General features: G+C 39.1%; 2 protein-coding genes across 2 annotated transcripts; one reads left to right on the top strand and one right to left on the bottom strand.

Moving 5' to 3' along the window:
• LOC117292294 (nuclear pore complex protein Nup85-like) lies at positions 1 to 15790 on the bottom strand. Its single transcript, XM_033774299.1, has 18 exons — positions 15731 to 15790; positions 14730 to 14841; positions 13629 to 13736; positions 12209 to 12269; positions 11687 to 11760; positions 11109 to 11222; positions 9689 to 9810; positions 8850 to 8936; positions 7763 to 7933; positions 6895 to 7026; positions 5245 to 5432; positions 4014 to 4079; positions 3683 to 3733; positions 2984 to 3084; positions 2326 to 2544; positions 1804 to 1903; positions 1327 to 1492; positions 1 to 702 (listed from the first exon to the last, which is right to left on the bottom strand). Exons 1-18 carry the CDS (start codon positions 15782 to 15784, stop codon positions 604 to 606), a joined length of 2025 nt encoding a protein of 674 aa, XP_033630190.1. The 5' UTR covers positions 15785 to 15790; the 3' UTR covers positions 1 to 603.
• A 4250-nt stretch (positions 15791 to 20040) lies between these two features.
• On the top strand, positions 20041 to 23648 carry LOC117292933. Its single transcript, XM_033775108.1, has 3 exons — positions 20041 to 20502; positions 21250 to 21323; positions 21778 to 23648. The coding sequence occupies exons 1-3, from the start codon at positions 20398 to 20400 to the stop codon at positions 22733 to 22735; spliced, it is 1137 nt and encodes a 378-aa protein (XP_033630999.1). The 5' UTR covers positions 20041 to 20397; the 3' UTR covers positions 22736 to 23648.
• The last annotated feature ends 2284 nt before the right edge of the window (positions 23649 to 25932 follow it).

The raw sequence follows: 25932 nt of genomic DNA, 5'->3' as shown, positions 1-25932 counted from the left end.
TCTCCCACTGCAACAGTAGGTCAAATTGGTTGTATCAAAGTTTGACAAAGTCATTATACTGCAGTCTATTATAAAGTATCTATCGTAGCTTATTACTGTTACTGTACATAGAAATGTTTTAACGAAAACGCTAACAAACCCATATTATTTACATATGCAGGGTTTTCGTTGGTTTCACTTCCTGGTTAATCAAATACAAATTTGCAAAGTTTGTCCAACAATTTTTATTTCAGAATTGTTTACCTGACAATGTAACCTGACATGAAGTATAAAAGGTTTTGTATTCAGCAAAGTTTGGCCCGATTTGGGGGAGTAATACATTGTTGCATAGTTTAGTTTGCCACAGCCATAATATAATCCAATTTGTGATTGGTCCAGAGAATGGTGAATTGTCTCTTGGAGCCAATCAGATCATCTGTTTCAACTAAACATAATACATGATTGAGATGCTCTCTTTCCAATACAGTTTCACAAAAACATTTGTTCTTTGGGAGTAGTCCTTCTTCAACTCCAATGGCTCAAGTCCATCTCTAATTGACAAATCCTGTCATATCTTACATGCCAAAAATCTAAGAACACCAAGAGTCGGATGTTGTGATTGGTTCATTCTAAAATGCCTTCCTCCTGGGAAGCCCTTGCTAAGTTCCGAGCTAGGGCCAGTTTGAGAAGCTCCAGTTTGTCCGACTCCAGCTCTTGTTGTCCCTGAAAATGATCACATAGAAACATATTAAAATTGGCTGGGAAAGTGGGGTTGGGGGATGACTCTGAAAGAAAAACTTTTATAAATAATAATAAATAGTAATAATTCCGAGGCACAGAACAAAAAACAAAACAGATACTACAAAAAAGAAATATAGAATACAATGACAATTACACAATGAATAATTTAAGTCAGACATGTAACAAGCTAAGTGTAAGTGGATTTGAACAAATGAGTTTTCAATGTTATTAGGTAAAGGAGTTTAGGAGCACAAGCAGAAAATGCTCGAACGCCATTTGATGAGGAAGTCCTAGGAATAGTAAAAAGGGATGAGATAGGCTGATTTGACAAAAAAATGAGCTTCCATCCCGATAATGTCCCGGGCTGGATTTGAACCGGGGTCCGAGAGGTGGAAGGTGAGGAAAGACACCACCATGCAAATCAAGGCCCAATTCTGCTTAGGCAGAAAACATTGCTTAAACAATTGTATGCTAAGCAAAAATTTGCAGGATACCAGTCACAAGTTGTAAACGCGACATGGTATTTTGGCTGATAACCTGGTAAGACTATGCAGATAGGAGTTTCTTTGGAACCAAGACCCCAAGATGGCTGCCGTGTATGTTCACCTTGCTCTTGGAGGATGCTGCTTCTGACTTGAGATAATCTTCCGAGGTGTACCACTGCATGAGTTCATTCAGACAGTGCAGTAATTCAAACGTTTGATGACTACTGAAGATGACGACGTCCAACTCTAGTAAAGGTAGGACGTCAGTCAGTAAAATCAACCAGAAACTGAAACAAGATCCAAAAATAAAAGTTGTTAGTTTTATCTTATTTATTTCCCTTTTATTTCATTTCATTAAATATGGTTTTATGTAAAGCAGTGAGATTGAAGTTGGAAGTAACGCTATATAAATAACTGCTCTAAAAATGCAAAGGTCGTGGGTTCGAATCCCTCCCGAGTAATATGCCTGTGAATTTTTTCACAGAACTCGGGCAAGCACTGAATAAACAGTGCTAACACACATCGGTGTATATGGGTAAACCAAAATGAATATGCTATATAAATGCCTAGATTATTGCTAAGCGTTTACTTGTCTCACCTTTTAGGAGCCAACTTAGCAGTAAGGAGTGAGAGTATAAGACTTGCAGCCTCCTGAAATTCACCATGCTCATACAGCTTATGAAACTCACGATACTTCCCTAAAGAGCCAGATGAGAAGTTTACAAAATTAAGCAAATTAAGAATTAAGCAAAGACCAGTATTCTCACTTGGTGTTTCCCAACATGTGCATAAAAATAACAAACATGTGAAAATTTTGACTCAATTGGTCATCAAGTTGCTAGAGAATGTTGCATTACTTTGAACGCTTTCAGATGCCTAATAAAAGACTTTCAGGCCTGAAGTCTTTTATTATTTGAGTTCGAAAGTACCTCTTTCTAAAAAACTATGATACTTCAGAGGGAGCCTTTTCTCACAATTTGTTATACTATCAACAGCTCTCCATTGCTTGTTACCAAGTAAATTTTTATGCTAACAATTATTTTGAGTAACTACCAATAGTGTCCAGTGCCTTTAATGAATACAATTTGTTGAAAGTGATACCAACAAATTTCTTTCTTACCTAAAAATGTAAGTCTATCGCTGAGAAGCATAGCTGCCCCAAGATTGTCAATAAGATCCAGGTTGGAGAACCCTCCTCCAGCACTGTACTCCGAGAGGAATCTATCGGAGAGGAACGTAGCGAATGCTGCATCCTTAGAACGGATACACCAAGACAGGGCCGAGCCCAGCTGGCCATGCTGGAAAGAGCGCATCCCGAGAACCTTACAGATGCTTTTAACTATAGAGAGAAAAATGAAGCACGAAACGATCAACTAAAAAATTTGCATTTTAATAACCCTTCAGGCAGGCCTGTATGATTTTTTTTGAAAGGGCAAGGGCACCAAGGCATTTTGTCCTTGGTAAAGGGCACCCTATGAGGAAATTTCAACTGGAGCATTTCAAGGGCAACAAGCCAATGATCAGGGGGCATGGAGGCAATCGCCTCTGTTGCCTCCAAGAATAATCAGGCCTGCTTTAGGGACCAATGTGATTGCAAATTGATTTTACAGGTTTTGACGGGAGCAGGAAATTCCGCGCTTACGTCAAGCGTATTTCACAGGTAATGCTTGTACTTGTGCGTACTCCACGATTGTAAGTGCAGAATTCGGCAGAAAGCAGAGCCATGAAAATGGGCCCTAATGTAAAGATTGCATCTGGGATATGAAAACTACAATTACCTTGATCAGTCATCTCTCGTTGCTCGCATATCCTCAATACTTTCATTGCTTTTTTCTCGGACTGGAGAGGAACTCTTTCAATAAACAGCTCCAGGTAATGACTAAAAAAATACAAACAAAACATCGGATAAATATTCTCAACGCTCTTATTAGAGCAAAATGGGACAAGAGAAGACAATGAACAAATTTCATGTCTTAGATGTCTTAGATATGGGAGGAAAACCCCCCCGAGAATTATTGCAGGGAAAACCCACGCAATTAAGTAGGGACTGAAAACCCACTCCACACAGTGTGATTCGAACCGGGGTCCCAGAGGTGAAAGGTGAGGCAAGACACCAACCTAACCGCCATACTAAGAGGCTCCTCAGGGAGCTGTTCTTTGTCCCCACACTGTGTTCCCGCCTAGTATTGATTAACTCATAGACTTAGTATTGTTTAATGTAGTCTCACAGTTTTCATTACAAAGCCAAGTGATGGAAACTTCAAGTAATAGATTATCAAACGCTGCAAGACACTGGTCGCAAGAAACATTGGATGCTTTTCACTCCTTAAAATAATAAGAATTTAAGATTTTGAGCAGTGTTACCGGTCTTATACTAAAATGAGAGTTTTACAACATTGGCATACTAGGATGCAAATGGAGCAAATTAAATCTGCTGCCGTCTAGTGTCTTAAAGGTGTTCATTAATGTGTGCTCACCTTCCAAACTCGGGACAATGGTCCAAGTAACCAGCAACAACCTGCCACAAACTGAAAATCAAAATAAAGAGTTGCATAACAATCAAGTTTGAAAAAGATAATACAATAACTTATACACACATTTGCAATTTTTTCAAAACATTTGGTCAAGTTCTGTTTGCTTTATGTAGCAAAATGCGGTACAATTATGTGTTTGTGATTAAAAAATGCAAATAAAACTATGCACTATGCTGGAATCACATTAATTGGTCAGGAAGATAAACAATATTTGGCCAACCAGAAAGGGACCGTAGCTCATGAATATGAATGAGATGTAACCAATTTTACAAACCTCTCATGTGACATCAGAGTGGAGGCATAGTCAAGAAGTAGAAACTCTCTCAGATTGGAACCAAAACTGAAAAATAAAAAAAAAAAAAAATGTTTAGAAGCGTCAAAAAGATAGTTCAAAAAAGTATAATTGCATTTGAAAGAGAAAAATCTTTCCTTTGGTCTTTTGCCAAAGGAAAGTAATACACAAGTATGTGCAATACAATGCAAAATAGCATTTATATGGCACTGTTACAAAAGCCATATCACAGAACTAAACAAGTGAAATAACAGAATAACAAAAGCTAGGACTCAAAGAAGTGGGTCTTAAAAGCTTTCCCGAAGGCCTAGTGATGGACTATGACAAAATGTTATAAGGTAACTTGTTCCACATACGTAGTTCGCTAAGCAGCAGAGAAACCTAGTTTGCGAACTAACACGGTCAGCCATTTTGTGGAGTTAACCAAAAAATTTGCATGCCGTGTTTAGTTCACAAAGTATAGGGAAAACCATGCAATTTCAAGGCATATTTGTGCGGATCATTATATTCTACTTGTAAAACACCTTTCTAGCCATATGCATTTAATAACAAATGGTTTCAAACGCTTTTCGTTGACCAACTTTACTACCTTTGAGAAGTGCCTGGTTTTTCCACAAGGGGTATTACATTGATTATGAACTAAGTTCAAGTAACAAACGCGAACTGATCCCACTGAAAAACGTGTAAATGGCATCTGGAAAGAAAACATTCCCCTGAGACAAGCATATCAGTGGTTGGTGAAGTGGTACAATTTCAGAAAACCACCCACAACATTTGTTTTATCAAGAAATAAAAACCACCCAAATAGTCAATAAAGATTTTTGATGAGGGAGTTGTGATCATCAGTGCCAAATTTCATAAAGCTGTTAAGCAGGAAAATTAATGCTTAGCAAATTTCTACACTAAGCAAAAAGTGAGTGCATAGCACCAGTTACAACAATGTAAAATAGTAGTTTTCTTGTAAAAAAATGTTTAGTTTCTAAAGTGCTTATCCATGTGGAAATAAATGTTTCTGAAATGAACAAATATCCACTCATGGCTGGAAACCAGTTTCTGCTAAGCAATATTTGTCTGTGCTTAGTAAGTGTTTGTGCTTACGGGCTTAATGAAATTGGGCCCTGATCATATATAAAGAAATAACATACACCGAAAACCTCACAATGCTTGCCTCAAGAATGAAAACCAAAACGGAAAGAGAGTTGTTAAATCTTACTTGAGTTGATGTGAATCAAGCTGGCCACAGTGATGCAGTAAATCAGCCAGGTGGGCAACAAACCACCAGTTACTCAAATTCAGACTGCTAACTTTGATGACCTGGTGAACATCAAACTCAAAGGCTGCCTTTAAGATTGTGTCTAACTCCCCCATTCTGGATACACCTCCAAATACATCAATGCAGGCCTACATAAACAAAAAAGATCACTGTCAAATAAGGGAACAAAAGGGTAGCGACGAGTTCTTAAACGGTCGTTTAAAACCGGCAGGATCGTTGCTGTGTGATAAAGGCCCGAGCTGAAGGCGAGGGCCTTTATCATACAGCAACAAGCCTGCAAGGTTTTAAACACCAGTTAAAGAACGAGTCACTACGCTTTTATTCCCATTCATAAATGCCTTTTTGGTTAAAAGGCATAATAAAGTAAGAAACTCTGTAAAACTTATCTGTATTCCGACGTGCTTGAGCTCTACGTCCGTGTTTTGCATTGCTATGACTGAGGCGACAGTTTTCGGGTACGTTCGTGCACGTAGTCTTTGTGCAAGACGATTCTCGTTTTCCTTTCACACACACTGCGGCCAACTCACCGACAGCGCCCGCATCGCCCGCACCAAGACTAGCGCGTGTTATCCGAAAACAACCGGTTATAAACAGAGTTCAAGCCGGTCATTACCAACCATTTAAACACCCCCACGTGACGCGCTCTCCACCAATAAATAGCGAAACTGTCTGAGGTATTTATGAATATGATATAAATGACGCCATTACGACTCTGGTGACAACCATATTGCGTCCCAAAGCACAGCCAACATCATTACTAGTGCTGGGCGAATAGTGAAATTTTGGTATTCGAATACCGCTGGCCAACTATCCGAAATTAACCGGATATTCGAATAGTGTTTTCGCCGCTAGAGGGCGCTATTTAAGGGCGCTGTTCGTTTGTGAATTAAATCTTTTGGGCGGATCGATATTAGTTTTAGACAGTGTCACTCGGTTCATTCATAAAAATAACCGGATCTAATTTAAAGATGGCGATTTGCTTTTTCTTTTGATCGTGATTGACTCTACGTGAAGGAAAACTTTCGTAATCTTTGAACAAATTACGTCAGAAATTTCATTGTTTTAACTCTTCACGGAGGTGAGCATAGTTCAATACTTAATTTATGCTGTTTTATGCTGTCTTAATAGTAGTTTCATAAGGATTCAGACAAAACATTCCTATCAGTTGTCGCCCGACGTCCGCGGATATTCGGATATTAAAGAATATCCGGTTACTTGGTTGTAATTACAGAACTATCCGGTATATGAATAGGTATTCGCGCCCATTGCGGATATCCGGTTAAGAAAAAAAAGGCATTCGCGGTTACGGATAGGAAAACCTAATTGCCATTAACCGGATATTCGAATAATTCGCCCAGGCCTAATCATTACCCCTGGTCACTGGGCCTTAGTATTCTTAGACCATCTCAGCTCCCTGGGGAGCAACAAATATGCACCTAGTTTGCGCCTAGTTTGTTGGTACTTTACCATAGCATGGTACTCAAGATCCAATGCCTTGAATGTTGGATTGGTGTAGAGGAGCTAACATTCTCAAGTTTGTTATCTTAGCATGGTACTTAACACCTAATGGCTATTTTGTTGGTACTTTACCTTAGCATGGTACTCAAGATCCAATGCCTTGACTGTTGGATTGGTGTAGAGAAGCTTAGTGACTAGCATCTGATACCAGCTGCCTGTTAGATCTTCAAGCTCTAACAACACTGACTGATTGCCGGATAAGATCTATAACAAAACAAGAAAAGAAAAAAACAATTTCAATGTCAACAATAAAATCAGTCTCCTGACAATGACTAGAGCAAGCTAGTTGAAACGTCGAGACCAAGAACTCACACCACGATAGTTTATAAAGAGAATTCCCCTCGATCTACTCAAGCTAACAATAATAATAATAATAATAATAATAATAAGACTTGTAATGCGCACGTATCCACCCTGCCGGGTGTTCAAGGCGCATAGCTAATGTTATAGTCCCGGCGGATTTTTACCTTCTGCCCAGGTAGTAGTCAATAGATGGATTGCAATACGCATCATTGGCTGCATATTTGATGAATTGTGCATGCGTGAACAGCTACCATTTGGCTGAGAGTAATTGGCTGAGAGCGCGTACATGCGTGCACTTTTCCCCTTTTAACGCATCAAAGACAACTCATCTATAGGCAGGATAGTTCTTTTCAGAACTGAGAAGTCTCCCGAATTCCGAAAATCTCCTCCGCGGTAGTAGATTATAAAGTGAGACAAGTTCTCAAAAGAACAAACCTACCTGGCAAGTAGATACACACATGGTGTTAGCGCAAACCAAATATATATTGATACCTCACCATGCAATGCCTCAAATCCCAATCAACAACAATTCAAACTCACTTACTGTGAAACTTTTAACAATACATGCAATCTGTACAAAATTGGAAGACAAGCCTGTAATCTTAAGAAGAAGAAAGAAGAAGTCAATTCAACTCACCCTGCAAATTGTATTCAGCGGATCAAAAGATATAAATACATTGTCTTCGAGGGCCTGATGACACTGGTCCTGCCAATGGCGCCATTTTAGATCAAACTCGGCTAGTGATTGGCGGCTAGTGGCACTGAATATAGGCATGTCATTCATTAGCTTGTCCATTCTTCTGTAGACCTGACGAGAGCAAAATAACAATACATCAATAAAACACATCAATCAATATGAAGCCCGGTTCATACTCCCTGCGAATGCAAGGAGTTGAGCCCAAGTCAGCTGATGAGAATTATTCGTTGCGAATTTGTGACCTTAAAATTTGTGACCTCAAAATTTGTGACCTCAAAATTTGTGACCTCACAATTCGCAACGAAGTATAAATCGGGCTTTAGCCACCTGTGAAGATTTTCAGTTGAAACAGTGTATACTTGTTGAAAAAGATTGCAGTAAACTGTAGCTGCATTTTCATCCAGAGCATTGGACCCATCCACATTTAGCTACCTGACAGTGATTATCAACCGCATCTCTATACTGTTGCATTAAGTTACATTATGCCATTGGGTCTAGTTCTGGTATAGTAGAGGAGAATGTACTTACCAGGTAAAGTTTGTTCTTTAGAGAACTGTCTTGTTATACTCTACTACCGCGGAGTAGATTTATCGGATTGTTCGGGAGACTTCTCAGTCCTGAAAAGAACTGTCCTGCTTTTGAACTAATACCTGGGCGGAAGGTATAGAAAATTGGCTGGGACTACTACTTAAGCTTAAAGGAATGTTATTAACTGCACTGCCGCGGAGTGAGTTCTGAAATTGGTCTCAACATCTCGATCAGCTTGCTAGTCATTGTCACGAGACTGTTCTATACCTTCCACCCAGGTAGTAGTTTAAAAGCAGGACAGTTCTTTTCAGAACTGAGAAGTCTCCCGAAAAATCTACTCCGCGGCAGTAGAATATATAGCAAGACAATTCTCTAAAACACAAACTCTACCTGGAGAGTAGATACACACATGGTGTTACCGCACACCAAATAAATATTGATACCTCACCATGCTGCCTCAAATCCTATATAGAGCAGAATGGTGACCTTCATAACTTACTTGAAGAGTATCTTGCTGATGATCAAGAGGGAGAGATAGAAGATGTCTGGCCTCCACCAGGCGTCCTTGCATCACATAGATAAATATCTACCATCAAAACAAAAGAGAGCTTTCAAAATAAAATACTTTTATTATTACAAATTCTTAATGCACTTTTGTTATGTTCCTAAATTACTTTACTGAAGTGACGAGTCTTTTTCTTCAGCTGCACCACAATCTGGAACTCTCTACCACTTCATCTTAGATCTTGTCTTTGTACCGCAATATTCAAATCTCCTCTTATCATTATTATTATTATTATGTTTATTATTAAGCATTTAGGCACGCTATTCATGGTAAAACCATATCACAGCGTTACAAAGAGCAATAAATTAAACATTATACAAACAAACAACAATAAAATACAAAAAATCAATTAGGAAAGAGGTATGTTTTGAGAACCTTCTTAAACACATTCACTGTTTCAGCAGATTTAATATAGGAGGGAAGCTCATTCCACTCTTTAGCTGCTGAACCAGTCATGGGAAAAGTAAGGCGAAATGGATCTGCATTGGAGCAAACTTATCAAACTTATCTTATGTCACAGGTTTTCAAGGACTAATTTTGTTGTGTGTGTTTTTTCTTTCGCTTTGTTTTTGTTTTAATGCACCTTGAACATCCAGCAGGGTGGATACGTTCGCATTACAAGTCTTTACTATTATTAGTTTTAAGTCAATCTATTTATCGTTATATCTGTCTATCAAATGGCTAGAATGTCATAGTGCATATAATGATCAGTAGAACGGTTCATTATTAATGGCGAGAGTTACAATGTAGGTGAGGAGATTTTGTCTACTTACAGCATACCAGTAATCCTCATTGGTCTCACACCCATCTGACTGCAGCACCTTTCTGGCATACTGATCACCTTCAGTAAAGTGGAGTTTCAGCCAGTCTTGTAGCTGTTGTAACACCACACCACCTGTTCCAACAAAATCAATCAATTAGGATCATGTTAGTAACAGGTTTCGTGTATCATTGTGTTGTTCACTTGGGGCACATTCCTTGGTCCAACACAAGACTTGTACGCTCACACGTGCATAGCACCTGCCACAACAACCCTGCTGAGAAGTCATCTTTGTGTAATTGGCCATGCTCTCCGAAGAACTGAGGTGCCTTTTGCTACCTTCTTAAATCCACAAAACCAACCATCCGAACGCTTTTGACAGGGTTGAAGCCTCCGCTGCACCTACATATTACAGCTTATAGACGACCTCAACGCCATCGGCCTACAACACGATCAAGCTGTTCGAGCTGCCCAGGATTGGCCTGGATGGCAGAGACGAAATTCTAACATTGAAAAAAACATGTGGTCACAATGTCTCGAGCCGACTTCGGCCAGAGTAGCGTCACTTGATGTTATGTTTTGCTTTGGGGCCAGACACCATCTATCAGAATCCACAGATTTGTTACACCGCTATGGCTTTTTACAACCATAAGAACTGATAAAAGAGATTTTCTTACAAAAAGGGAGCGTCTAAAAAGTCAGGATCATTTGTGGGAACATTTCAAATTAGTTGAGTATTCTAGCAGAAGTACATGTTCCAGTCTGTTGGACCACTGTTCAAACTGTTGGGAGGGTGGTATGGGTGCGGTCGCCAGCAAGTATGACGTCATCACGGCCGTCAGTCTGAACACGACAGTTACGATACTGCAAGGGGTTTTGGGGATTTCCCCACTAAAAAACACGCTCTGTTGATTTGGTATGGCAATGAGATGAGACATTTAGAAAACTCATTTAACATGTCAAGATGATATTTTAAAATCTTGCAAAGTCATTTATTTTGACCCAGGTTGAATAGGCATTTATTGAACATGGTTTAAAGACACTGGACACTATTGATAATTGTCAAAGACCAGTCTTCTCACTTGGTGTATCTCAACATATGCACAAAACAACAAACCTGTGAAAATTTGAGCTCAACTGGTCGTCGAAGTTGTGAGATAATAATGAAAGAAAAAACACCCCTGTCATCTGTGCTTTCACATGCTTGATTTCGAGACCGCTAAGTCTAATTCTGAGGTCTCGAAATCAAATTGTGGAAAACTACTTCTTTCTCGAAAACTACATTATTTCAGAGGAAGCCGTTTCTCACAATATTTTATACTACCAACCTCTCCCCATTACTCGTTACCAAGTAAGGTTTTATGCTACTAATTATTTTGAGTAATTACCAATAGTGTCCACTGCCTTTAATAAAGTTTGCTTCTGCTGCTTACCTGGTAAGATTTCCACAAAGAGGATCTCACATAGATTCCACACGATACCCATCGTCTGCAGTAACTCACTCTGAGCGGTGTAACTCTCTTGTTCCTCACGAGTCACATTAGATGCTGCAAAGAAATCATCAATGAAACTATGAAAGAGAACTGTATGTGAGTCACTCTTTTTGGATATAGAAACTCACTCTGAGCTGTGTAACTCTCTTGTTCCTCACGAGTCACATTAACTGCTGCAAAGAAATCGTCAATATGAAACTATGAAAGAAAATTAAGAAACTTCATCTAGCTGTAAAAACTCACTCTGAGCTGTGACTCACACTACTCATGAGTCACATTAGATGCTGCAAAGGAATCGTCAATGAAACTATGAAAAAGTAACATTTTGAGCTCTAATAAAGATTTGCTCAAAGAAAACAGAAACAGCCATGTCAAATGTTTGGTATGATCATACACAGAGTCATGGAACGGCATCTCCTGAAAAAACACCGAGTCTGCATGTTGTATTTGGCTGCAGGAAATGTCTATCTGTTGTGTTTTTTTCTGAATGAATTGGCAGCAGTTTTTATTTATGTTACCTGTTGCTGCTCGGAGCAAGTCTTGTACACATTCCCCCATGAAGGCTCGGTATCGACGACTGAACTTCACCATTCTATGAATCAAATAAAAAGATTTTTTGGGGGTTTAAAAAAAAAAAAAAAATAGAGTGAGACTCGAACCAACTACCTCCGGATTAATGTTAAAAAGAATTAGTTTTTACAAAATTGAAACAAACACTTTCCATAAAGCCCAGTTCATACTTCCTGAAAATGCAAATGCAAATGTGTTCCAAATTCGCAACGAATAATTTGCATCGGTTGTACCTGTGCTCAACTCCTGCAAAATATTTGCAGTGAAAGGCTTCAGGCCTGAAGTCTTTTAATATGTGGGAGAGAAATTACCTCTTTCTCAAAAACTATGTTACTTCAGAGGGAGCTGTTTGTCACAATGTTTTATACTATCAACAGCTCTCCATTGATCATTAACAAGTAAGTTTTTATGCTAACAGTGATTACCAATAGTGTCCAGTGCCTTTAAAATAAAATATCAAAGTATCTTACTGTGGTTTTCTGGTGGAATCTGGAGACTCAGATCCATGCTTCTGAAGAGCTACAAACACATCTAGTAATAATTAAAATAGTAAACAAAAATAGTAAATCAGTGAATAACCACATTGAAAACTGACAGGCTATTCAGAAAATCAATTTTAGGGTGAATAAAGAAAAATTGACTAGAAGTGACAAACGCCCCAAACAAAAATATTGACAAAATGAACAACTGCCAACACATGGCTAGATACATCAGTTGGTGGAGCACCAGTTTAAACCTGTAGGTTGCAGGTGCAAATCTCATTCTAGTCAATTTTCTGTTGCTCATTCTAAAACAGTTCCCACTCACTTTCAGAAACGCAAGTAATATAAATTTCAACAATGTGTTTCCCCTACATTTACAGTTAAGTGCAATTTTATTTCATCAAGAATTTTAATCAAGATATTTGCTCAGTGTATAAGTTTAAAAACAAAAGTAATAAAAGTCAAATCCATAAACAGTTAAAAAATAAGCGAGTTGACAGCTGTTACTACCGCATCTCTCGTCGTAGTGAGGGCTGCAATCAAACAGATACCATGGAAATTTCCAAAAGTCGCCACCAACAATCTTTTAAATTCATATTTTTTTTTATCAATAAGGGGGGGGGGCACTTCAGACTTTTTTTTTCATTGGATGCTTACTACCATCGCCACCTTTTTAAGAAGTAAGCATTTGCATAAGAGTTTGCATTAAAAGAAATACAAAAAAATGCAGGGAAAAAGAAACAAACAAAGATCAAGAGGGAATTAAATGAGTTGTGTAAAAAAATAGATTTTTTACTTTGATTTAAAGGGATGCTGCAGTGAATTAAAATAAAACAGTTAATTTTGCTGTAATTTATTTCTGATATATGTATTGAACATCAATATTTGTTTATTCCCAACATATCTGACTTGCGTAATGAGCGAATAAGTCATGCCCCCCCCCCTTTTATGGATTGTTACCGCCCCTATCATCAACGTCAAGTCGGGAATTCAAACATATCGTCGGCAAAAAGAGTCTGGTCCCTAACTACACGCGCCTAGGTACCAGGCCACACAGTGCACACGTTTCTATATGCACACAGCCAGGGGGCCCCGACGGCTCGGGTTACCGACACGACGTCACGTTTATGCAAACGTTTAATCTCTTGAAAACCATTTTTAAAATACTTGCGCATTTAATCAAAAAATATAAAAAAATATTTCAGGTTTAAAAAGTCATGTTTAATCGTTTAAACGAATAAAAAAAACACTGCAGCCACCCTTTAAACACATTAAGTGAATATGATTGTCTCATACAAGGAGGGAGATTAGTCCATTGTTTTGGAGCAGCGTACACAAAAGCCGATCACCTAGGGTAGCCCTTGATTTTTTTAAAATAAGAAATAAGAAACAACACAAAGTATCGTACCATGTGACTGTGCAACAAGCTTTCTTGCTATGGGTTTATGCATCTCTGTTTGCCATTTGACCCAATGAAGTCTTGCTGGATGTGCATGGTCAAAGCCAGCCTCATGACCTGCATAAAGTAATTGATAAACAGACATTTGAAAATCAGCTACAATTATTGACAAAAAGTAGCTTTCACTTACTTCTCAGTTATCACCATTTTAAGTTAAAAACTAAACATTTTTATCTAGGGCCTATCTATCCTTCTTCTTATTGTGTCCACACACACACTAGATATTGTGATTCAACCAGGGCCTAATTTAATAGAGCTGCTAAGCACAACAATTTGCTTAGCTTGAAATTTCTTCCTTGATAAAAACAGACTTACCAACCAAACTTCCACGTGACATTCAGGATAAGCAAACAACAGCCGAATACCAGTAACAGGCAATATGCAACAAATTGAAATTTGGTTGGTAATTCTAGTTTTATCAAGGAAGAAACGTATGCTTAGCAATTTGTTGTGCTTAGCAGCTCTATGATGAAATTGGGCCTAGAACTGGACGCAGTTCCAAGCAATATCATTGGACTCTTCTGCAAGGTTCTCATTCTTGCTCCAGTAGGGGGGCATCTCAGGAGGGGCTCCATAGTGTGTGGCTCTGTCTTACATGCAGGTCACGTGTAAGTTAAAGGGTTTCGATACCTTGTGTAGACCCACCTATCAGGTTTTTGGCCATTACACGAATCCTTACTCATTGTGAATGAAGATGTTTGTAATATAATTTACCTGTGGAAGTTTTAGCCTCATTAGTCATCAAGTTTTTAGACGAAAAAGAAAAGAAAATCACAGCAGTAAAACTCAGGAGGGTCGCGTAAATTTGTTATACATGATAAAATAATTTGTTTTACTCATTTCTCACCTCAGCAAGTAATATCTTAAAGGAAGCTTTTGTTCAATCTAAATCTGTGGCCATTTGTGTTTTGTGTCAGAGCAACTACATTTACCTGAGTAAATAGTCCTTGTGGTTAGAGTTAGTTTATGTAAGATGGAAAATTTGCACCATTCAAAGTTGACATTACTGATAATTTAATTACAAACAGCATAAATACTTCTAATACGTACCTCTGCCTTCAAAGTGTCTTTTATTTCCATTTCCAGCATGAAGCAGTAATTGATGACCTAGACCCCAGACTGATGACAAGCAATGGGTCCCAGAATCAGGATCTCCAATGGTCTGATGATATCAACAAAATCTTGAAATTACTGATTGGAATCTTTTACACATAATTGGAGTGGGATGCCTAAGTAACTTGACAATCCATTTTTTTGGTATAAATATAATTGTTATAATGAAACAGTGTCTTCCCTTTGTTTCCCTGGCAATTCCACTTCAACCCAAAAGAGCAACGATAATCTCCAAGACCAAGTAGCCAGGTATAAAATTGCACAGAAGCCATGGCTTCTGCAGTTGCGATAATCATATTACCCTCCTCCGCAGAGAATAGATATTTTTTTCACAGGACTCGGGAAAGTACTGAGTATACAGTGCTAACACACATCGATTTATAGGTAAAAAAACAAAATTAATATTCTTTGTCCCCGATGCAATTTTAACATCCATTATTATTATAAATCGTTGCGGTACCCGCTGCCAAAAATATAGGATTCGAACTGCCTCTAGCTACGGTAACCACTAGTGTGTAGTAAGACACTGCTCTAGATAGAAATAGAGTCTAGAATTGCAAGGGTCTTGGGTTCGAATCCCACCCGAGTAACATGCCTGTGATATTTTTTCACAGGACTCGGGAAAGTACTGACTGAACCAATGGAGATGAGATGATGAGTATACAGTGCTAACACACATCGGTTGATGGGTAAACACCAACATTAATATAAGTACGATATGAAAAGTAAATACTGTGTGTCGGAAATAGACGGCATTTTAATAGTGTTAGCTTCTCCGGTATATTCCTACAAAGCTGAAATGTCACGAAAAACAACTTTTCAACAAATATTTTACTCAGAAAACAGTGCATAAGGACATCTTTATACTTAGTTATACGAATATTTATAAATCACTTGACTTGAAAAACAAAACCTATTCCAATTTTTATAATACGAACCATAAGTGAAGTTTCGCGGTCGTTGTAGGCCGCCATGCTGGAATGGTGCATCATTGGATAGCACAGAACGTAAACAAGAAAGTGCAGCGACCTCCGTCAATCTTCCTAGCGCCAATTGAGACTTTCCGGCCCAACTTGAAAATATTGTCCCAATCGTGGTTGGGAGAGTGTAGTCTCGGTTTCAAGACCTTTGCATAATTATTTCCCTGCCTGCCTAGCCTCCCCACGATGATGGGCAGGCGCCTTCTTCTTATCGCCCGCGAATCCCGCAAAGGAGATTTGGTTCGATTATCCAGCTTCCCGGACTTGAGTCCCGGTGTCGCTAGATGCAATTATGTCCTCTATGCAATACTAACCGGAGGACATTATTGCATATGCAAGCAGCAATAATGTACACCATCGTGTCCGCCCGGATGCTGCTGCATAATGCAATTGTGTCCGCCCGGACACATTTGCATATGCAGTTGTGTCCGCCCCCGTGCAAAACATCCTTGCAGTAAATTAAACGCCCTTGGTCGACGGAACACGTTCGCCATTTTTTTTACAAGCTAAGTGCATGTAATGACATGGGTAATGTTCGGCCGTTGGGTATTCGCTGCAATCATAAAAATTAAAAACGTTAATATTCATGGTGCATATAGGTTCACTCAGTGCATGTTTGTTACACGCTCGCTTACGCGCGCACATTAATTTTATGCACAGTCATGCATACATGTCCACCGGACGGTTTTTGCATAGCCCCGGACACGATTGCATGAATGCAAAAGTGTCCGGAGCGGACACAATTGCATCTGAAACCGGCCTCCGTCAGCACCATTTTTCTGTAGGCTACTCGGCGGCGCCTACATCAAAATTGTAAATATTGTGCTTTTCAATGAGGACATTTTTGTTCTTCTAAATCCATTCAAAAAAGGAATCCTTATTTATAAACAAATTAAAAAATAAAGTTAGGATGACAGTTCTATTTAACAGAAGAAAACAAAAAATGAGCCCCGTTAACCTAAGTGAGGTCAAGAAAAAAAACGCGCACTCCCTGTTTGTATTTATCACGTTACGTTACGTTTTGAGTTACGAGTATGAGGAATGCGGCCGGGTAAGCGTTGGTGACGCATTTTTCTTACGCGCGCGCCCAAAAAATCACACTACTTTTAGCGCCCTACTATGTCGTCACAAATTACTTTTTAGTCAAACCGTCCAATTTTAGTGTTACCTGAGGAACACCACTCACCATATAAAAAAATTGCACCAGAAAGCTGTTTGTTCTCGTGTAGTTCACAGTGCGATTTGTTTAGTGTTTTTGCACTCATTGAGACAATTATTATTATTACCGGAGAAGCTTTTGAAGCAAAAAGTGTTTTCCAAGTTCTCTCTCTGAATTTTGATAAATATTTATTTAATCTGCCGATGAAATTTGAAAGGATATGTATCGAGGAGGTGGTTTCATCAGGACCTACTGTTTCTTCAACCACAAGGTCCGACCGTGTCGAGATACCAAAGAATGTGCCTGCAGAGATAACTGGGTGTGGTCGAACCAAGGTTACGAGCCCGGTTTACTTTAAGCTGAACTCAGCCAAAAAGAAAAGGTAAGAGGGCAGATCTATAAAATAATTTTAGCTTTAGGCCTATTTGACCTTTCTCTCACAAAGTATCACCGTCTTCATGATTCAATAAACCCAAATATTATACCACCATGGTACACAAAGACATCGGGTAGCTAATGTCGCACATAAGACAAAAGTTAAAATTGCGCAGAAATGTTTACTTATTAATTAAAACAAAAATTAAAAAAATAAGAATAAAAAAATGTTTTTATTTAGATGTCACGCAAAGAAGAGAAAGCCAAAGAGGTTTGCCTGGCTGGGCAGGATGTTCGGTTGCAGGCAGATCAACCCTCTGACATCAAAGGATCATGATATCCCACTAGAGCCAGACTCAAGTCAGAAATCTGCATTTCATTGTGGAGATTTATCTTGTGAGCTTGGATCAAAACTCACAAATAAAACTCAATTGATTATAAGTAATAATTTGTGTAATCTGAAGATCACACTAAGTTTTTTCTTTGACACTTGGTATAGGGGTCTTTGTTCAACAACAAATCATTTTAAGTTACCAAGTGAGTTTGCCTCGTGGTTTATTATTTGATATCGAGTCTCCTTTAGGAGATGGCTGCCGCATCCCAGTTGTATCGCAAACTTGGGTTTGATCCCTGGTTGTCTACATGACAGCTAACTGTTGTACGGCTTCTGACTGGCACCCCAAACAAAATAATATTGACAAAACAGAGAGACTGCCAACTTAATATGGGCTATTAGATAGCTCAGTTTTTGTACTATCCGGAGGACATTATTGCATATGCAATAATGTATGCCGGACGGTTTTGCATAAGCAATCGTGTCCGCCCGGACGCTGCTGCATAATGCAATTGTGTCCGCCCGGACACATTTGCATATTATTATTATTATTTTATTATATTATTTATTTATTATTTTATTATATGCAGCTGTGTACGCCGCCCCCGTGCAAAACCGTCCTTGCAGTAAATTAAACCATATCACGCCCTTGGTCGACGGAACACGTTCGCATCTTTTGTTTACAAGCTAAGTGAATGTCATGAATGAAATGTGAGATGTTCGGCCGTTGGGTATTCGCTGCAATCATAAAATACGTGAATATTCATGCTGCATATTTTACTACGTAGGTTCAGTGCATGCACGCTCGCTTACGCGCACATATACAGTCATGTACATGTCCACCTGACGGATTTGGCATAGCCCCGGACACGATTGCATATGCAAAAGTGTCGCGAGCTGACAGTATTGCATGGCGGACACAATTGCATCTGACACCGGTGTCACAGGGTATTCTGTCCGCCGGAGTTTGTACACAGTTTGCCGTATATGGGAACAGAATCTCCTGCCACACCGGCGCACGTTTCCAAAGGTCGTTGGTTCAAATCCTGCTCAAGTCAGTTGGTCTTTGAAAAGCGTTTGTTATAATATGCATATGGGTAGAAAGATGCTGTAAAAGTAGAATACAGTGATCCACACAAACCTGCCTCGAAATTGCACGGTTTTCCTTTTACCTCGTCGACTAACACGGTCGGCCATTTATGGGAGTCAAATTTTTGGAAATTTTTTGCAATTTGTGTGGATCATTGTATTCTACTTTTAAATTATCTTTCTACCCATATGCATTTCATAACAAACGGTTACAAACGCGTTTTTTATAGACCAACTCGTCCGATGCAAGGCAACGTGTTCCTCTAACTTGTTTATACTTTTTATTATTTAGATATCGTTCAAAAAGAAAGCATCGGCTATTCAGGTCAAACAAGATAGGCATTCTGAATGAATTTGGCATCAGAACTGAGCTCCACAAGGTGCAGACTCATACAGATATATCTGTGTTTAATACATCGAACAGCCGTCAAGAAATTACAAGTTCAAAAACAAACCGGTTAGTATAAACATAAGATTACACTCCTTGTTTTGCGGTATTGGTATCTTATTTGTTTTAAGTGTTTACGCAAGATGTTTACTCTTCACCTATTACTTGTTACAATGAAAACAACGATGTTGTTCTTAGTAATCGCTAATCAACCAAACTAACAAAACAAACAAAACACACAAGCAAACAAAGAAAGTACAACAACATCATCACGAAAGTATCACTCCTTGACCAGGGAATTTATCTTATGTACGTTGTTTATTTGTTTATTTATAAAAACAAATCTTCAAATCTTCGTTCTCTTTGTAAACATATTAAAAACTTTTTTTCTGAATTTCAACCTTTCTTGCTTTGAGTGCGTTCGATTAGCTTCCCTGCGGTGCTCACTCGGGTGAGCCCCTGACAAGAGCTAAACGAACGATCACTCACCGCTCTCGTAGTGACGTCATGCACCTGGGGCCAGCCCCAAATGACCCACTCCACAAGCAGGGCACTGGGGGCTGACCCGGGTGAGCCCCGTCAAAGCTATTCGAATGCACCGGGGGCAGACCGGAGTCGACCCAGGGAAGCTAAACGAACGCTTCCTTTGTTTTGATAGCACCAGCATGAGCCCACGAGGCCCAACCTCGGTCCCAACTCCACTCATTGGTGTTTAATGTATTCGGTTGTGTGCACAAAGTTACGTAACTCGTTCTTTATTGTACAAACTAGTCAATGGAGTCCAACGCAGATGGTTACGGACCAGCTGTTAAGTATACTTGAAACCACAATTCAAGTTCGTTGTTGCGTGACCAAGAGCTTTAGCTGGAAAGGTCTAGGGCGAACAACGACCGCCTTGTCAATAATATCAATTTAGTTTTAGCATGGAGCAATTAGCGTGAACGAAAAGAAGGTTTGCCGTCAGCAAAATGGCAAGTTGTATAAAAACAGAAATCAACTCTTGAAGGTTATAAAACCAACTTTCTGTGGAGTACCCTTTTTGTACCAGGCCTCGTCCAGTGCTAGCTACACTTTGGGGAATTTTCACCGGGTGCTTCAGACGGAAGGAGGGCCGAAACAAAGGTGAACCCTACAGCTACAATACTTCAGCATCTAGCAACATCAACGATGACGACCGGGCGGTCAGCAGCAACTGCACCCACGCCCTGCCTCAATATCCAGACGGTGAGATAGCCGAGTGTTACACCGTGGACTCAGAAAAGACTTCATCAGGATCCCAAATGTTTGGCTTTGGTAGCGGGGGTGAAAGTATTTACACTGAAAGACGCACCATCATGGGACAAGTAGTATCGGGACCGAAAGAAGAGACCCACCATAGTTGCAAAGTAAGTCAGCTGTTGATTGTTTTTGTCTGTCTTTAAAATAATTTTGTGGAGATTGTCTAACAAAAACAAACAAACAAACAAACAAACACAGATTCATAGACTCAAAAGATGCCCTATTGACTGGCACTGTAGTTTATCTCCGTCATTATGACCAACAAAATCATAATTATGTATTACCCAACTTATATCAACAGTTTTACCAGGGTCGATTACCCGTATCTTACTCTGAATTAAAACAATTTTAATGAAATTTGAAAAATAGCTTTGGAACTTTGGATTTTTTCCAAGATGTAACGAAACGATAAGGCCGGCGTCTTAAAGCCATTATACACTTTCGGAACAGAAAAAATTAATAACTTACAGGGTTTACAAAAGGTAATGGTAAAATACTTCTCTTGAAATATTATTCCATGAAATGCTTTACTTTTTGAAAAAAGATTAAAACAAATATCAATTCTTGACAACGAGAATTACGGATTTATAGTAAACACATGTAATGACACGACGAAACGTGCGGAAACAAGGGTGGGTTTTCCCGTTATTTTCTCCCGACTCAAATGACCGATTGAGCCTAAATTTTCACAGGTTTGTCATTCTATATACTAGTTGTGATACACGAAGTGTGGGCTTTGGACAACACTGTTTACCGAAAGTGTCCACTGGCTTTAAAACGAGTTCAAACATTTGGGGTTTTGGCTCCTCATTTAACACTTTTACTTTTGTTTACCGGATATGTCCTTTCTGTAGAGACGAAAGACTGTTGCCAACAAGCAAACATCAGTAGATGCTGCAGACCTACAAAGAACAGCCGTAGAATTACAGTGAGTATATTTTCATCCACTTCAAAACAACCAAACAGTTTTTGTTTAAACTTTTCACCATATAGTCAGTATGCCATGCTCTATAGTCTTAGTCTTGGTGGACTATGGGCAGCTCTTGTCTAAAGACACCACCTGGATAGAGAATGTGATATTAAACTGAAAGAATGACAACTTTCTTTAATGAAACAAAATACACACAAAAAATGTAATTCCTATCATCGGTCCCTTTTTGAGACCTTCTCGAGACCTATATCACGATACAAACGGGGGCTTCTTTGTGATGTGACTTTTCAAATAGCAAAGGAAGAAGTTTACTAGAAACAACATAACTAACAACGCAGAAGTCGTATTAATGAAAATCGGCTGGTTACGTTACGACTTTCTTCGTGTCTAAAACAAACATACCCTACAAACATGTCTAATTTGCTTTTGATATGTATCTCCTTTTTGCTAGGCTCGGACAGATCATCAAACCGAATGTCATCAAACTCCCCGCCATCACAAAGCTCCCAACCATAACGTCATCAGATACCGTTCAAGACCATGCTCTGCCGTACCCAACCATTAACGAAAAAGACCTGCGTCGTGCCAACAAGGAGGGACGCCCTCTAGTGCTTGGCCGAGGCCAGAGTGGTGTAGTCCGGTTAATGAGGTACCACCAATCGGATGGAAGTTCCTCATTGGTTGCAGTCAAGAGATTAATAAGTGGCACCTCGTCTGGTACCCAAGTTGCTCTTATGAGAGAGATCAGAGCGATGCTTGATGTCGAACAGTGCCCCATCTTCCCTCGGGTGGTAGGTGTTATTAACAAGCAGTCATTCGCTCAGGAGTACATTGGTAACCCAAAGAGTTTAGCTTCATTAAGCATCACCAAGGCACTCAGAGGTAGACCCCAGATATCACTCTTAAACTGGATATTGATCATCACTGACGTCGTCGAAGGTTTGTCGGCACTCCACCAATCAGGATGGGCTCATTGCGACATACAGACTAATAACGTGTTGCTATGGAAGAACTGGGGCAGAAAAGAGGCGACAACCAGATGGGAAGCTCGGATCATTGATCTGGGAAATGCGAAGTGGTTGGAGAGTTCGCGATGCCTCAGTTTGTCATTGACCGAGAAGGAAACGTACTACCGTAATTGCAGACATATCCCTGCCGAGGTTGTGGAAGGCCAAGCCCCGTATAGTATCGCCTCTGACATACACAGCCTCGGTGTTTTGATGACAGACATTGCCAGTAAGATAACATCACTGACTGCTATCTTACCGTTGGCTGAATCGTGTACAACTATAGACTACAAACTCAGACCTTCCACCCAGTTGTTCATGAAGGATCTTGATACATGGTGTTATGATCAAACAGGCTGCAATATATCTCAGTTGAAAAGACAGATTATTACATATGTCTGAAGGATTCAATATTGCTGTCAACCATATTCACTCTTCGTTTCAGCTGGTTCCATGTGACCCGGTGGTGCTTTTGTTTGAGCAAAACTTATCAAGATCTGAAGTCTACATGACAATCATTTAGTGTTGCCCGTATACCTGTATATGCACCATTTTCTGAACTCTACAACTACAAATTCCTTTAAAAATCTATATGAACCGTTTTGCTTCCAAACTACCTCACGTTCACTTATATATTTTTCCAAAGGTAGTGAGTTTTATGTCGTCATGAATGCAATTTTTTAATCTGGAGGGAACAGTTTTGATGATCAAATAGATCTCTAATATAAGGCGGGTCTACTTGAGAATTTGTTTAGAAAAAAAATTGCAAAACAAAGTCTAGTTAGGAAGTTCTAAAGTTTGGGTTTGAAAGGGTACGAAATAGGCCACATTGTCGTACCGACCACTGTTTTGAAATAATAACTTGTATACGCTTGTTTTTAAAACAGAAATTAACCATGCCTGCTTAAAGATGGGGAATACATTTTGAAGAAAATTCTAATCCTTTTTTACTGAACCAGTTTTTATGGAATTCGGGATCAGATGAATTTTTTAATCAGTGTTGACCATGTTATTTTTAAAATATCGATCCTAGTTTTTAAAATCGTGCTAATGTCAAAAATGAGATTTTCAATAGATCAAAGTATTCAATTGGTTATATATTTTTTAAATATATGGGAAAGGCATTATTTTTTTAAGATTCAAGTCTAATCCTGTTTGTTTGGGGACTGACTCCATGGCCAAATTTGATAGAGCTGCTTAAACACAAAAGTTAATAAGCAGAACAAAATTATGCTTACCATGCAGATTATGGTTAGCAGCCAAAATATAGGTTTTCTCGGTCAATTTCGGAAAATGAGCAGCCAATTTAACCACCAGCTTATTCTATTTGGCACGAAATTGAATGCGACTGAAAAGGGTAATTCGATTTCGTTTTAAGACTCGTCAAATGTACTTTTACGTTATTCGATTTAGGAAAATAATCATTTAATTTAACAATTCATCATAGCAGCATTCACAGACGCTTCTTGAGGTGTGTGTCACGAAAAAGAATGACGATACGCAAAATTTCCTGTCAGAAATTGGGCCCTGATGGTTTTATTCAGGGATGAAACTCGTAACTGTTATGAAGAGGGTTGGTGGTTACAACCAAGAGTCTTAATGTAGCTTCCATATTTGCAGGGGAAATAATGCACGGGGACACCGAAGCATTTACTGTTTGCACTGTATAATCGAGATAACCATTAAAGGATTGTATCTTTTTCAACATCATGCAATCAAAAGTTCGTTTCATTTTTGTGTGATTTGTGGTTGGTTGGAAGTATATGTAAGTCTGTATTGAATGGAGCGCCAACATGAAAATCCAGTAGGGCCTATGGGGATCTATTTCTAATTTTCATTTATACAATTTTGGAATGACTGTCACCCGCTCTAGGTTCTGCTTATTAAAACAAAATTGTGCCCCGAATCTCATTCCTCTTTTGCGTTTCTCAATATATGTTGCAACCCTCTTGGTTTATGGTTAATTTAATTTTTTTTTTTTAATACTCAATACATTGCGTTTCAGCGACATAATTACATTTTAAATTCCCAATTTAAACAGCGTTCTTATAACAACGTTCCTGTTATAAAGAAGTTTGTACCGTCCCAGCGATCTTGACAGCTAGAGTTGACTGTATTTCTCAATCATTTTAGGTTATCCGGAGTCTCGAGCCTCCCAGTGATCTTGGTCATAGTTCTGGCCAAGCCAGTGTCCCGTTTCAGCATGTCAACAAATGAGGTATCTTTGTCATTGCAAGCTTGTGAGACGGCACTGACGAGGTCTACATGCCTTGCCCAATTCTATATAGCTGTCATGGCAAAACAGCCCAACTCGAAAAGTGACATTTTGAGACGAGCAGGGTCCAGAAACCGAGATGAAAGTGTAAAAAGGGGCCCAGACATCCATTTATATATATGCCTAAAGTTATCTCTTTATTTGTGTCACATTTATTTTGAATCAGGGTTAAAATCCTTGTGAATGGCAATCATTTCACGTTTTGAAAGGTGAAATCGTTTCACCAGAGGGCGTTTATCTAAACTCTGACCGCGTCAACAGGCGCTCACGGTCGGATTTCAAAAGAAGAACATCGTCGAGGCGGAGACCACGCACTCTTCGCTTAAACCAGATACTTTCTTCGTCAACATGATTATTGTGTTCTCAGGTGATATTCCATAGCTGACATTTCCCTTTTTTCATCAAATTCTACCAAACTACAGAGTCTTGTCCATTTCATTATTAGAGGTTTGTGCAGAGACACACGCCTGTTGTATATAGGCAAGGAGGAAACTCTATCGTTGTAATCGATGACGACCGTGATCGTGTTCCTTTTACACAGCACACTTTACGGAGTATTTTTTTAACTCCTCACGTCTATGGATAGGTTGGTTACTGCGGTAATGTAGGTTTTGAGTATATATTTATTTTTTTCGCCGTGGTACCTGTGGGAGAAGTTGTCACTATATTTCAACTTGCGTATTGTTCTCTTAAATTTTTTTTTTATTTCTCCCCAGTATTTTTAGGTTTGCTGCTGTATTGTTTGCTTGTTTTTGTGTGGGTTTTTTCCTTCTTCTATTTTTTTAATGTTTTAATATGAAACGAAATTGTCTCAAAATACTTATCACCATTTCCGCCATTGTAACAAGGTATAAATATTACGAATGATGAGCCAAGGCTAAACATAAACGGTCAGAATTTCCTTTAAAACATGTCCCCTTCATCTTTAAATTTCACAGACTAGCTGTACGGGTGTAGCCTTTCACTCTTCCCAAAATCATAAAAACAGTTTTAAACCTGTAATAATAACATTCAAGCTTACTGCCAATCACTACAATATCCACCACTCAAACACACTAAACGCACATTGGAGCTTCCATGCTTATTTTGGGAACTTATTATTAAAGGTAGTGGACACTATTGATAATTGTCAAAGACTGGCCTCCACAGTTGGTGTATCTCAACATATGCATAAAATAACAAACCAGTGAAAATTTGAGCTCAATCGGTCGTCGAAGTTGCGAGATAATAATGAAAGAAAAAACACCCCTGCCACACGAAGTTGTGTGCATTTAGATGGTTGATTTCGAGACCTCAAGTTCTAAATCTGAGGTCTCGAAATCAA

The sequence above is a fragment of the Asterias rubens genome, chromosome 7, assembly GCF_902459465.1.
Source record: "Asterias rubens chromosome 7, eAstRub1.3, whole genome shotgun sequence".
Classification (NCBI taxonomy): Eukaryota; Metazoa; Echinodermata; class Asteroidea; order Forcipulatida; family Asteriidae; genus Asterias; species Asterias rubens.
This window is presented reverse-complemented; position numbering and strand designations above follow the sequence as displayed.

Excerpts from the sequence above, each read along its gene's own strand:
- LOC117292933 (XM_033775108.1), top strand. The coding sequence starts at position 20,398 with ATGTTTGGCTTTGGTAGCGGGGGTGAAAGTATTTACACTGAAAGACGC. Across the intron at positions 20,503-21,249 it reads AGACCCACCATAGTTGCAAA|AGACGAAAGACTGTTGCCAA; the intron begins GTAAGTCAGCTG and ends TCCTTTCTGTAG. Across the intron at positions 21,324-21,777 it reads AGAACAGCCGTAGAATTACA|GCTCGGACAGATCATCAAAC; the intron begins GTGAGTATATTT and ends CCTTTTTGCTAG.
- LOC117292294 (XM_033774299.1), bottom strand. The coding sequence starts at position 15,784 with ATGATGCACCATTCCAGCATGGCGGCCTACAACGACCGCGAAACTTCA. Across the intron at positions 12,270-13,628 it reads GCTTGTTGCACAGTCACATG|ATGTGTTTGTAGCTCTTCAG; the intron begins GTACGATACTTT and ends AATTATTACTAG. Across the intron at positions 9,811-11,108 it reads CTTTGTGGAAATCTTACCAG|GTGGTGTGGTGTTACAACAG; the intron begins GTAAGCAGCAGA and ends TTGTTGGAACAG.